The following is a 12764-nucleotide window of genomic DNA, read 5'->3' on the forward strand; positions in this document are numbered from 1 at the left end:
ACAGCAGAGTGGCCGATGTGCCCTCTGTTTGAAGCTCTCATTGGTGGTCCTCCTAACCTGAAACTCTTCTCAGAGAGTGTATGCGTGTGTGGATGCTCTGGGCCTAGAGCTTGCTTCCTCCATACCCATGTGACCCCTGACTTTGAATAAAAACGAAATATCACTGTGTTAAGACTAATTTCAGTCTGTATTGGAAAACTCTGATCCCTGAAGTCCTCCACTGTGTACATTGGAATCAAAATCTTGGCTCTCCTGTTTAACCACAGACCAGGCTAAATTATTCCACCTCTAATTATGCAGCATATAATTCAGGGCCACACAGTGCTAAGGGGATCCACCAGGCGTGAGCATCTGTAGACAGGCAGTGGTTCTGAGTCCAGCACAGAGATGGAGAGATGCTGTTTGGGGCCGTGTGGTCAATCATGTAAGGTAGTAAGGAGGCTTCCTGGCCAGGCCAGGGGGTCTCTGAGGCCAAGACCCTTTGCTTGCTTTGTGTGCCTGGGCATCGGACCTTCTTGCCGTTTACATGCAAGATACAGTCCAAAGGGCTTCAGCTGAGGACTGCTCTGTGTCCCCCTTCCCTCAGTTCATATGCCGAAGCCTATGCCCTAGTGTGACTGTATTTGGAATAAGGAAGTAATTAGGGTTAAATGAGAGAGGTCAGAAGGGTGGGGCCCTGATCCCACAGGATTAGTGTCCTTACTGTCGGAGGTCCAGAGAGCCCGCTCTCTCTCTGCCATCTGAGGACATGGTGGGGAGGAAACTGTCTGCCAGCCAGGAAGAGAGTTCTCAGCAGGAGCCAGACCAGCTGACACCTTAATCTTGGACTTCCAGCCTCCAGAACTATGAGAAACCAAATCTCTTTGGTTTGAGGCTCCCAGTTTGTGGCACTTTGTTGCACTAATACAGCTTCCAATCCCTATGCAGCTCTTGATCCTGATGCCAACCGATGACCTGGAGAGATTATTTGCTACTTGAACCCTAAGAAAAAGAGTTAATTCCTGTTTCCCTCACTCCAGGATTGAATCATGGTAGGATTTTCTGACTTAGAGAAACAGAGTTTACCTTCACGGCAATGAGTGTGTGTGTGTGTGTGTGTGTGTGTGTGTGAGAGAGAGAGAGAGAGAGAGAGAGAGAGGCATGTGCATGCACACACACACGCACACACACACATCTTCCTTTTATTATGCCTTTCCATATCTCGTCTTCATCCTTCCCCACTCTGCCCTGAGTTCTCTGGCTTCTGCGTGGGTTCAGCCCATGGTGGACAATGAGAAAGTGGGAGGAGTGGGTTCAAGGTATTGTTCTTTTTGCTTCCTCCCCACTGGATTACCATGGACTGGCCCACACCCTTGGCACCCTCAGCCAGAGGTCCTGCAGTGGGGAGGGGGGGTCTCCTCCGGCTATTTCATGTACTACTCTTTGATGTCTGCTGTAATACATGGCAGCAGACTGAGTGGCTTCAGATGATGCAAATTAATTACCTTACAGTTCAGTAGAACAGAAGTACAGGCCTGGTGGGGCTGACATCAAGATGTTGGCAGGGTGTGTTCCTTCTGGAAGCCCTAGTGGAGAACCTGTGTCCTTGCCTTCTGGTCTGCAGGCTGCCAGCATCATTGACTTGCAGTCTCCTCCTTCTCAAAGTCAGCAGTGTGGTGCCAAATTGCGCCCATGCTGCCATTTCTGCTTCTCTCCTGCCTCCTCACTCTTCTTTTAAAGATCCCGTGATTATATCAGGCCCACCCGTTGCACACAGCAAGGACAGAGACTGTGATGACAGGCATTGGTGACAGGCGTGCTCCAAGCTCTACAGGGGCAAAGCAGAGGAGGGTCTGGGGTGATTATTCAGGTTATTGTTCAGAGATAATCCAGAGCGGTCTCCCCATTTTAAGCCCAGCCAACCAGCAACCCTAATTCCACTGCTGCCTTAATTCCCCTTTGCTGTGTAACGGGACCTCCAGGATGTGACATAGACACAGGTTCTGGAGATTAGGATGTAGACACCTTTGGAGGCTGATGCCCTGCGTCTGACACCTGGGCTCAGGCCGCTGCCCACTGTCCTTTCCCCCGGGCCACGCTGATCTTGGCCCCTCCTCTGGCTGGTGCTGGTCTTGTCACTGCTCCCTGACGGTCTTCCTCAACTCTGCCCACATCCTGTCAACAGTCTCTTTAATAGGCTTCCTTAAGGACTCATCTGGAGTGTCCTGTCTGTTTTCTACCGGGACCTTGACAGATCTAGTGTATGTACATGACAAGTACTCTTATCCAAAATACCCACAGAACTCTTCACGCTCAACTGTAAGAAAACCGACAACTCGGTTAAAAAATGAGCCAAAGATCTTTGCGTGCACCTCAGCAAAGAAGATACACAGGTGGCCAATAAACATGAAAAGATACTCCACATCATAAGGCATCAAAGAAATTAAAACAACCACGAGGTACCATGATGTAGCTATTAGGATGGTGAAGATGTGGACGTGCTGGCGGGGACGGGGAGCAGCAGGACCGCTCACTCACCGCTGGCGGGAATGCAGAATGGTGCAACCACTCTGGAGGACAGTTTGGCGATTTCTTACAAAACTAAACATACTCTTCTCATACAATCCAGAAATTGTGCTCCTTGGTCTTTATCTGAAAGAGTTGGAAGCTGATGCCCTCGCACAAACCCTATGTGCGGACAGGGGCTTATAGCAGCTGTATTCATAATTGCCAAACCTTGGAAGCAACTCAGATATTCTTCTGTAGGTGAATGGATGAACCAGCTGTGGTCCATCCAGACAGTGGAATAGCGGTCAACACTAAAAAAGAAATGAACTATCAGGCCAGAAAAAGGCATGAAAGTTCATCGGGTGTAACAAATGTGCTAATCTGGTGCGAGGATGATGATTGTGGGGAAGGTGTGCATATGTGGGAACAGAGTATATGAGAACTCCCTGTACTTTCAGATCTGCTTTATAGATCAACCTAAACTACTCTAGAAAAATTAAGTTTATTATTATTATTATTGAAAATTATTATTGAAAATATTGAAAATTAAGTTTATGATTATTATTATTATTGAAAAAAACCCCACCTGATGTGTTTTTTTCCCCCATGCCGTGTCCTTGCTCCTGTGTGAAGGACTATTGGAGCTAAAGAGGAGTAAGGCCTGTCCAGAGGGGTCCCCACAGTAATTGGGATGATGTGACCTGGACTCCCAGGTAGGTCACCTCCCTGGCCCACTCTACATGTTGGATGAGGAGGACTCTCCCCACTTCTTCCTGGCTGGGCGAGGCTCCCTGAGCCTGTTTCCTCTTTTGGGAAAAAGCAAACCTTGACCATTAGAGATGGCATGTCTAAGAAAACACCAGGCTCGTGGAAAGGGTTCAGAAATGTCCGTTTCACTCCCATCCTTTTCCTCACACGTTAAAGGATGGGAGACTCATTATGCGGTGGACAGATCTGGGCAGGCTCCGTGGAGGAAGGAGGTCTGACATGGGCCCAGGAGGCGGACAAATTTGAAAAGGAAGAGAGGAGGGGAGGGGCACTCCAGGAAGAGGTCAGAGCTTGAGCTAAGGGAGAATGAGAATGGGAAAATCCACAGTGTCCTTCAGGGGGTTAACAGGTGGCTCGTAGACCCTGGCCCAGCAGCGTCGCTGTTGGGGGTGGGGGGACACACAGCCAGGGAGGTAGCTCAGGGGAAATTCAGTCAGGCCCGGCCCTTGGGGGCACCGATGGGGTCTCAGGAGCTGTAGTGCAGGAAACGACGGAGAGTCAGCAGCTGCCTGAAACCCCAGTAAACACGGGCTCTGTCTCTTCATCTGTAAGATGGACCTATTAATGCCGACTTCCAAGTTATTGTGAGAATTAATAGTTGCTACTTCTCGTTGAGAGTCTGACCCACGCTAGGTAGGCATCGTGTCCAGGGCTCTCCGCACATGGCCTCAAGTGTCCCCACAACAACCCAATGAAGGAGAGACTCTATTTTTACCCCTGTGTTTCCCAGATAAGGAAACAAAGGCTCTTAGAGGCCGAGGGAATTGTCCTGAGTCAGAACTGCTTCCACCTCCCTAAGGGCAGGGTCAGAGCCAGAGCCCAGGTCTGTGTGACTCAGATCGGGAGGTCTATGCGTCACACACGGCTTCTGGGAGCCCTGTCAGCGCTCACGTCCCTGCTCCTGGGCGTACCAGCCAAACCGGTGCTGGCTCTCAGCGGCCTGACGTCGAGCAAGACACGCGTCGCTGGATCCGCGGCGGCCAACACGCGCTGCCAACAGCCGGGACGTGAGACGGCCTGGGCGGCGCGGAGGTCCGAGGATCCCGCCCTGGCTCGTGCCTCCCCGAGTGGCCACGGGGCTGCGTCCTCCCAGTCGGTGCAGTGACACCGGTCTGCGGTGTTCAGAGTGACTTCTGTCTATGCGGTGCTGTACCTCTATCGGGTTTCGGGCTGCACCCTAAACACGACCAGGTATAATTACTCACAATTTTATCGCTCGTCGGTCATGAGGTTCTTAAAATATCTTGACAGGATGAATTAAAAATAGTAAGAGTGGTGGTGACCCAGCTCAGTAGAAGTGTTTTCAAGTGTCATTTTCTCCCTTATAGTTCACGATTTTTGGGGTGTTTGGACTCTGGGAGGTGGTGGCGTGGGCACCCAGCTCTGAGGCTGGGTGCATCTCCAGGCGAGCAGAGCCAGGGGCACCAGTGTGGCCAGGACCACGGTGACCTGGTTGCAGGGGACCTGGGATTGAGTCCCACCCACCCTGCTCCTCCCCAGATGTAGCACCTGGGGAAGCCACTGCCCCCAGACCTGTAAGGGAGGAGCACTTTCACCCCTTGCATTAGATGGGACGCAGTCTTCCTGTGTTCTTGCTTCAGTGTCCCTACCAGCGCAGGGGGGCTCGGGCTCTGGGTCCGGGTCCTCTCTGGAGGGAAGGGGAAAGAGCCTCGAGGAGTGAAACCAGAGAAGGCTTGGCCAGGGAGGAACTGCAGAAGTGGAGCTGAAACGCGTCAGGAGATGGGTGGCCTTAGCGTCAGGGTCAGCCGTCATCATCACCTGTTGCAAGGACACAAGAAGAAGCAGAGCCCCGAGTAGGGAGTCCTCTGGGGTAAGAGTTGACTCAGGGAGCCTGACTCGTCGCTATTCTAAAGCCCTCCCCCCCTTTGCACTGCTGTGCTCTCAGGGGGCCGCCCCCCCCTCTGGGTGGGATCTTGAAGTCCTTGTCAAAGCCGGTGGAAGCCCCCGCACCTGCTCCCGCAGAGTGCCCTCCGCCCCCAGGCTTGCCCAGGAACTGCCTCCGTTGTGTGCCTGCCCTCCCACCTCCCACCCTGCTGCAGGTCCCTCGAGATCCCTGAAACCCAGGGCTCACGCCAGCCCAGCCCATCACCACAAATCCGGGGCTCCTGTAGGATTAAAAGTACATTGTGTCCAGCACCGTATGTGAAGTCGGCCTGACCCTGCTCGGCCACTTCCTGCTTTGTGACCCAAGGGCATCCTTCATCCTATTCTGTGTCTGAAACCCTGTAGGGTGGCTGCGTACAAGTTATACCAGGATGCGGTTGGTGTACTTAGCTTCGCGGGGGGGAGGGGAGCAGGATTTGAAATGGGGTACCTGCTACTGCTGCGTGGGATAGACGGGACCACGGTGGCCTCGAGGGGGAGGTTCGGGGAACCCAGCCTTCTTGACTCCCCACGCAACTCAGAGGGACAGGGCTGGAGGAACAGAGAGGATCCCCTGGGGGGGGGGTTGGGCACCAGTGGTGGAGGGGAATGTGAAGGGGCCCCTCCTGCACCCCAGCATGGCAGGTCCCAGGGTCCCACAGGCAGCACAGGGGTGGTCTCTTCCAATACCTGCTCCCGTCAGACCCCCACCTCTGCCCTTTAGAGCTGTGCACCCTGGGGAAGTTAGTCTACCGGACAGGGTTGGGGGGGCAGGGAGAAGAGGGTGCAGGTGGCCGCCAGCAGGGGTCATGGCTCCCACCCTCTTCCACCGGCGCTGGAATCCCTGCAGCCTTCAGGAAAGGAGAGGTGTATCCGGTTGTTTGCTAGCCAGTCCCCAGGTGGGAAAGGATTTGCAATTCAACACTCTGCTCTTTTCCTGAGCCTTGTGACTTGGCCAGGCTCCTGGCTGTAAAGGGAAGCTGCTTGCGCTGGGCTCTGTCCCCTGCCCCCCTCCCATCCCCAGCCTCCCAGCTCCGGACAGAAATCAGCCGCGTTGGGACACTGCTCTCCCGAGCTGGGCGAGAGGACACAGCCGGCATCCCGCGGGCCGGGCCATGGAGGAGCAGGACCGTGGGGGGTCCACCTGGGAGGCCCCGCAGGGCAAGAGCCGCCCGGATTCGCCTTGGTCGTGGGTAAGGGCCCGGGCTTGGCCACCTGCGCGCTGTGCCCCCCGCTGGGAGCCCTGGTGGGGCCGCGCCCCGGGACCGTGGTGCCCAGAGGCGCTCACTTGGGATTGGGACATTCACATTTCTCCAAGAGGTGGGACCCGCTGCTCCCCAGGGGCTCCGGTGACGTGGAGACTGCGTTTATCGAGGAGGTTTTAGAACTGACTCAAGAATTTAAAAGCTTTTTTTCTGTGCCTTGGATGGAAAATGAACAGTGATTGCTTCCATCCTCGGGACAGGGACGCAGGGTGTCTTGAGGGCATCCTGCTCACCAGCCAGAGAGCTGGGAACGCGTGTTCTCTACCCTGCTGTGTGCGGGGGAGGAGGACAGGCCCCAGCGTTGAAGGGACCTGCCCAGCGCCGTCATTTAACCAGTGTCCCAGAGGGTGTGATGTGCGTGCTGTGGGCCTCGCGGGCTCCAAAGCCAGGGGTGGGACCGTCCTGCCCTTTCCGAGCTCCCCCGAGATGCCAGGGCTTCGGTTCAAAAGTAGTTCCCTTCAGCTGAAGCCCCAAAGCAGGAGTAGAGGGCGCTCAGGTAACCCCCAAGCAGAAGCAGGCACTGGGGCTGTGGCTACGGTTAGAATTCCTGACTCGCTGTTTCTCCCAGAGGCCGGAGCAGGGGGCCGAGGGTGGGTATTTGGCTGCAGTGAGGATAGTGTGGGAAACTCCACCCCAAATGGTATCGGGGACGCTCATGATGCTCTGCTTCTTGTCCTTAGCTGCACGAGGCTGGGTTGTGCTGGAAGTTTCCATGTGCCTCCGAAGCAGAGAGTGCTGGGGCTTTCTGGCTCCTGGGGATATAGAGTGAGGGTGAGGCGTGCATGAGGCTGCTGGTTCCCTGAAGCACCTGCCACCTGTCACTTGGGTCACGTGCATCCTCTGGTTGGTTCCTTCCCCTGCAGGGGCAACAGGCCCTGCTGGGACCTTACTGTTGGTCATCAGGCTGAAATGCTGTGGGGGTCCTAGGCCAAGAAAGGGGGCCTGGGTTCTGTTCCCACCTCGGCCACCATTTGCAGCTGGCCCCTTGGGCGAATATTTTCCATCTACGAGTGGACAGATGCTGGCCGAAGAGTTACCCGGGGTGGATCACTGACCCTCTCTCAAGAGGTGGGCTGAGGCCAGGAATGGGGCCACCCCCAAGGAGTGCTGTGCAGACCAAGGGCACCCACACGCTGATGAAATAGACTGGTTTCGTGAATAGTTGGGGATTAAGGTGGCCATGCCTTGTTTCCATTCCTGGAATGTCCCTCTCGCCCAGGGCAGCCCTGACTTCTGCGAGGGCAGCCCTGCTCCCCCATCGTGGTCTCCCACGTCCACCACGGGACCCCTTGTCTCCTGCCGCGCTGGGTCACAGGTCTTACTACTGTGGGCATCTCTGTTTGCGCAGCCCACATAGACACTGTCATTCCCATTTGACAGTCAAGGAAACAGGCCGTGAGGTTGGGACTTGCCCACAGTAGCTCTGGGGCTGGGGGGGGGGGATGTGGGGACAGGAAGCCAGTCCCCTGGGGGCCAGCACAGGCCATGTTCTCTCATCCTGGGCCCTGTACAGGCGCCGTGGTCTGAGGACGCTCTGACAGTTCTTGTTCTCTGCTTATTTGTTGCAGTTATTAGCTGTTTTTCCTGATTATAAAAACGTGTTCATCACAGGTGATCCAGAATATTCCGCAAGGTGAAACTAGGGCAGCAAAATGCCGATCATGCACGGCTCGTGGAGCCTGAGAACTTTGTAAACAGAGGTCAAGCTTCACTTCCCTAAAAGGCTCATTCTAGTTAAGCCACAGAAAGGATCTCAAATCCACCTCTTGGGGATCCCTGGGTGGCCCAGTGGTTGAGCCCCTGCCTTTGGCTCAGGGCGTGATCCTGGAGTCCTGGGATCGAGTCCCACATCGGGCTCCCTGAATGGAGCCTGCTTCTCCCTCTGCCTGTGTCTCTGCCTCTCTCTCTCCTCTGTATCTTTCATGAATACATAAATAAAAAATCTTAAAAAAAAAGAAAGAAATCAAATCCACCTCTTTCCCTTTTTATTCCGTAACTTCTTTAGCCCTGAGTGCTTGATTTGAAAGCCCCACACTGTGCAGGGGCCACTGTGTGCCTTTCTGCCCGGGGGAGGAGCCGGGGAGGCCTCCCTGGCCGCACAGAGTGATGAGCTGGGGGCGGGGGGTGCAGAGTGTCCGTCCCCAGGCTCAGGGTCTGCGCGGCTCCTGCCTCGTCTGGAAGAATCTGACCTGTGGGGCCCGACTCTCGTCTTCAGCAAAGCTGACCTGGAAGGCAAAGCGGGAAGTTGAGGCAGGCACCCAGGTGGGTTGACTGCGGTGCGAGAAGGCTGAGGACGAGGCTCAGTCTGCAGTGCTGGCCTAGCGGGATGGAGCCCAGGCGGGCTGGCTGCTTGGGGAAGGAAGGGAAAGTGGCCCAAGCCGTCATGGGGTGCTTTCGCCCCCGGGGCTGGGGAAGGGCAGCTGACGGAGCTGCGAGCCCTCGGAGGCACCTGTTGACCTGGCACCGTCTACCTGTGGCATGGGCCACAAGCACTCCAGGGGACTGTGGGCTTGACCTCCGGGCCCTGTGGGGGCCCCGGGGGAGGGGCGAGGCCCGGGCTCTGCCCCGGGGGGGGGTCAAGGCAGACTGCGAGTGGGTGGGCCTGCACCCCGCCAGCTGCCAAGTTCACGGGCGCACATCAGGAGGATTTCCAACCGGCAGGGCCAGGCTGAAGCTGGCATTGGAGCCGAGCCTTGGAGGAGAGGAGGGTAGGGTTTCAATAAACAGAGCATGGGGGTGGGGGAGCCTTCTAGACTGAGGGCTCAGCATGAAAGAAGGCTGGGCTTGGAGAGGACAGGGCGTTCTCCTCAAGCTAAGCTGGCAGGTTTGTTTTTTTTTCCTCAGGCCATTTGGGAATTTATTGTTCCTTAGCAAGGGCATGCACGGTGCTCTTCAGCTTGGTGAGACACCCAGGCTGTGGAAGCCGGCAAGTGGTGGCCAAGGATGTGGGACCCGATGTGGGGTGGTGGCGGGGGTGGGGTGGGGTGTACAGGAGCCACGGGGCCTGCGCTCAGGCCTCAGTCCTGCTGCTTACAGTTTTGATCTCCTGGAGCCTTACTTTTCTCATCTGTATAATGGGCCTATGATACGTAATCATGCAATTCTCGCAGGTACTGGGTAAATGGGGCCCTCATTAGTAACGACACAAAACCTGAGAAAGGGTATCTATGGGTTGGGCGGCAAGTGTCACGTTGAAGAGAAATCAGGTCATTTATCCTCAGATCTTTGGTCTTAGTAAGCAGTGTGAGGAGGAGCTACCCCAATCCAGACCCTGCGCCCCTAAGATGAAGGAGAATTCAGAGTGTGGTCTTCATCCGGGTGTTTTGGCTCGGCAGTCAAGGCTTCTCCAACGGTGGCCTCCCCTTCCTCCTCTTGGCTGTGTTCCCTGTTCTCAAGTGCTGCCCAGCAAGTGCCTTTCTTCAGTTCAGGGCTGCTGAGCCAGTCCAGTTAGCTGGGTCTTCAGGGAGGTGATCATGAGGAACCCAGACCCACCCTGCCACCTCCAGCCCCTGTAGACTTGGGCCTGCGATCTGGATCTGTTTGCTGCCTGGCCTCCTTAGGCAACGCTCACTGGAGGCCTAGATGGAGGCCAGACACTACCTGCCCCCCACCCCCCAACCAGGGTCCCTTCCGGGACTTCTGGAGCCCAAGCCCCTGACTGTGGCGGGGACGTAGAAAGACAGTCCGCCTCTCCCCAAAGCCCCAGCTGACCTGGAACACCTGCTTGCCCACTCAGGAGCCTCAGCTGGGCCTGAACCCTCCCACCCGGTGTGCGTGGATGAGGGAGGACGCAGGGAGAATAGCTGTAGGAAGCAATCCTCCTAACCTCCCCCTACCTTTGCTCCTCCTCTCGGGGTCCCGGCACCCCTCTGTCCCTCCTCCGGGTGGGGTGATAGGGCAGTTTGAGTGCCCCCTGGAGGTTGTGCCATTACAAACCGCAAAGCCACCAACCCTCGCATAGTGCAGCCCTGCACGTGGCCCCGGGTGACTATTACTAGTGAAGGGAAGTTGGGATGAACATTTGACTTAGTTGGGATAAACATCTGCACGGAGCCAGCCCTCGCTGGGCCCCCCGCCCTTGCGTTGGGTACCACCTACATTTTTCTCACCCCATGTTCCCCGTGTTTCTGATGGGGACTGATTGGTTTCCCTTTACGAAATCGGATTTGCAGGGCCACAAGCCCTGGACGCTGCTTTTAAACTCTGACTGCCTGTTGTGTTCGGTATTATTTCCCCGACTCCTCTTTCCCACTGGGCTGGGAGCTCCGCAGGGCAGCGACCGTGTCCCGTCTCGGTGTCCCCACAGCACCAACTGCATAGCTGTGCCGGCCTGGGTCAGTCGGGTTCGCATCTGTCATCCTGATGTGATTCTGTAGCACATCCCCTTTAGCTCTCAGAAGTGTCTGGAACGGAATGATCACCTTGCCCGGCGCATACCTGTAAGGCCACACCCGTGCCTGGCTTTGGAGCAGTCCCCTACCCCACAGCTCATTCCCAGAGGTCCTCGCTCACTGTCACACTGGGGTCCCAGTGGCCTCCCCGCTCCTCCGCCTTTCTGGTCAGGGCTGGAGCAGGCTGGGGGCTTTGCACGGTGGCCACGTGTGTTGTGCAAAGATTAGGATCTCAAGTCAGTGCAAAAGGCAGAAACTGTGTGTGGTTCAAGTCTGTTAGGGTGTGGGTCCGCTGTAGCTGCCCTCCATGGGCCCATTAGCAATGATGTCTAGGGGAGGAGGACTCCCCGTTGGGGTTCACAGCCTGGCTCTCGAGCTTGCTGGCTGGTGATTGACTCTTCATCTGCAAAGTGGATTTCGTGAGACTAAGTGGGTTAAAAGCTGTGAGGCACTTGGTATGCACGTAACCGGCGTTGGCTCGTATCAAATGCAACACGGGCCTGTTTTCTGGAGCCTTGGAACAGATTTCTATTCCTTCTGTGAAGCCTGGCATCGGGGCTTTTTGGCACAATGTGATCTCTTTGCTCGAGCATGATACTCATATCAGGAGGGTGAGCTGTTGCTTCATGGGACCCACCCGGGAAGTGGGACAGTTGGCAGAACAGCAGCTCTAGACTTTCTATTCGAGACCTTTCTGGCGAATTACCCTCTGGAGTGCAAATGCTTGAAATTATTACTATTTTTCTTTCTTTCCCTCTGTATTTTGCCAACAGTACATATAACTGAATGCATTTAAATGAAAAGTATGTATATAACGAGAGCTCTACTCTTTGCCAACAAGATTTTTTTTTTTTTTTGCCCATGTCTATGCACTGAGGAGCAATATGCTGAGGTGCCCAGGAGCCAAAGACTCAGAGTTTAGGATGCAGGCCTAGCATTCCAAATGACTACCTATATGACCATGGACAAGGTCACTTTGCTGAGAGACTCAGTTTCCCTCAGTTTCATTCTCTCCGATGAGTTACGTGGGTCACAGAACTTTGCAAACTGGAGCTCCTGCAAATGCAGCTTAACCAACAGGGGTCTGCTGTGTGTGCTCTCGGCCCTGCGCATGCTCTAGAAGAATGGATGGTGTGAATTTAAATTTTATTTATTTATTTATTTATTTATTTATTTATTTATTTATTTATGATAGTCACAGAGAGAGAGAGGCAGAGACACAGGCAGAGGCAGAAGCAGGCTCCATGCACCGGGAGCCCGACGCGGGATTCGATCCCGGGTCTCCAGGATCGCGCCCTGGGCCAAAGGCAGGCGCCAAACCGCTGCGCCACCCAGGGATCCCGGATGGTGTGAATTTAAAGGACAGGCTGCGAGCTGGGAACGACATGAAATAATGTACATCAAGTAGTGTGAATCGCGTCTAATTTTGTGTTACGATATTTTATTTTTTAAATTTTTAAAAAAGATTATTTATTTATTTATTCATGAGAGACACACAGAGAGAGGCAGAGACCCAGGCAGAGGGAGAAGCAGGATCTATTCAGGGAGCCTGATGCGGGACTCGATCCCAGGACCCCGGGATCACGCCCTGAGCCAAAGGCAGACGCTCAACCACTGGGCCACCCAGGTGCCCCGGAATATCTTTTGTTCTAATGAGGCATCTCTTGGTGGCTCCTGGGTACCTGCAGGTTGCGCCAGTAACCAGAAAGGCCAAGCCATGATTAGAAGCTTGGGACTGTGCTGCAGAGGAGGGACCACAGGGGCAGGGCCGCTCCTCCAAGTGTGCCCAGTGCCCGCCCCCACCCGCCCCTTCCCACCTTGAGGAAGCTGCTCTCAGCCTCCCTGCTCATCCCCGAGCCCCCACCCAGCTCCGGCCCTGACCAGAGGGGTTGGAGAGCCCTGTGGCCCCTAAGTGCCAGTGAGAAAGGACCTTTGGGAAACAAAATGTTCTTCGTCTTTATCCTTGGGC

General features: G+C 55.2%; 1 protein-coding gene across 4 annotated transcripts in view; it reads left to right on the forward strand.

Moving 5' to 3' along the window:
• Positions 1–6207: 6207 nt before the first annotated feature.
• LPIN1 (lipin 1) overlaps positions 6208–12764 on the forward strand; it is a 132833-nt gene continuing 126276 nt past the window's right edge. For 2 of the 4 annotated variants that reach the window (XM_055327575.1, XM_055327577.1), the window contains exon 1: positions 6213–6332. In XM_055327575.1, the coding sequence (XP_055183550.1) occupies positions 6255–6332 (78 nt within the window). In that variant the 5' untranslated portion in view covers positions 6213–6254. Of the gene's footprint in view, positions 6333–12764 lie in introns of all 4 variants that reach the window. The other 2 variants (XM_055327568.1, XM_055327567.1) reach the window with 2 other exon arrangements.

The sequence above is a fragment of the Nyctereutes procyonoides genome, unplaced genomic scaffold (genome assembly GCF_905146905.1).
Source record: "Nyctereutes procyonoides isolate TBG_1078 unplaced genomic scaffold, NYPRO_anot_genome, whole genome shotgun sequence".
NCBI lineage: Eukaryota > Metazoa > Chordata > Mammalia > Carnivora > Canidae > Nyctereutes > Nyctereutes procyonoides.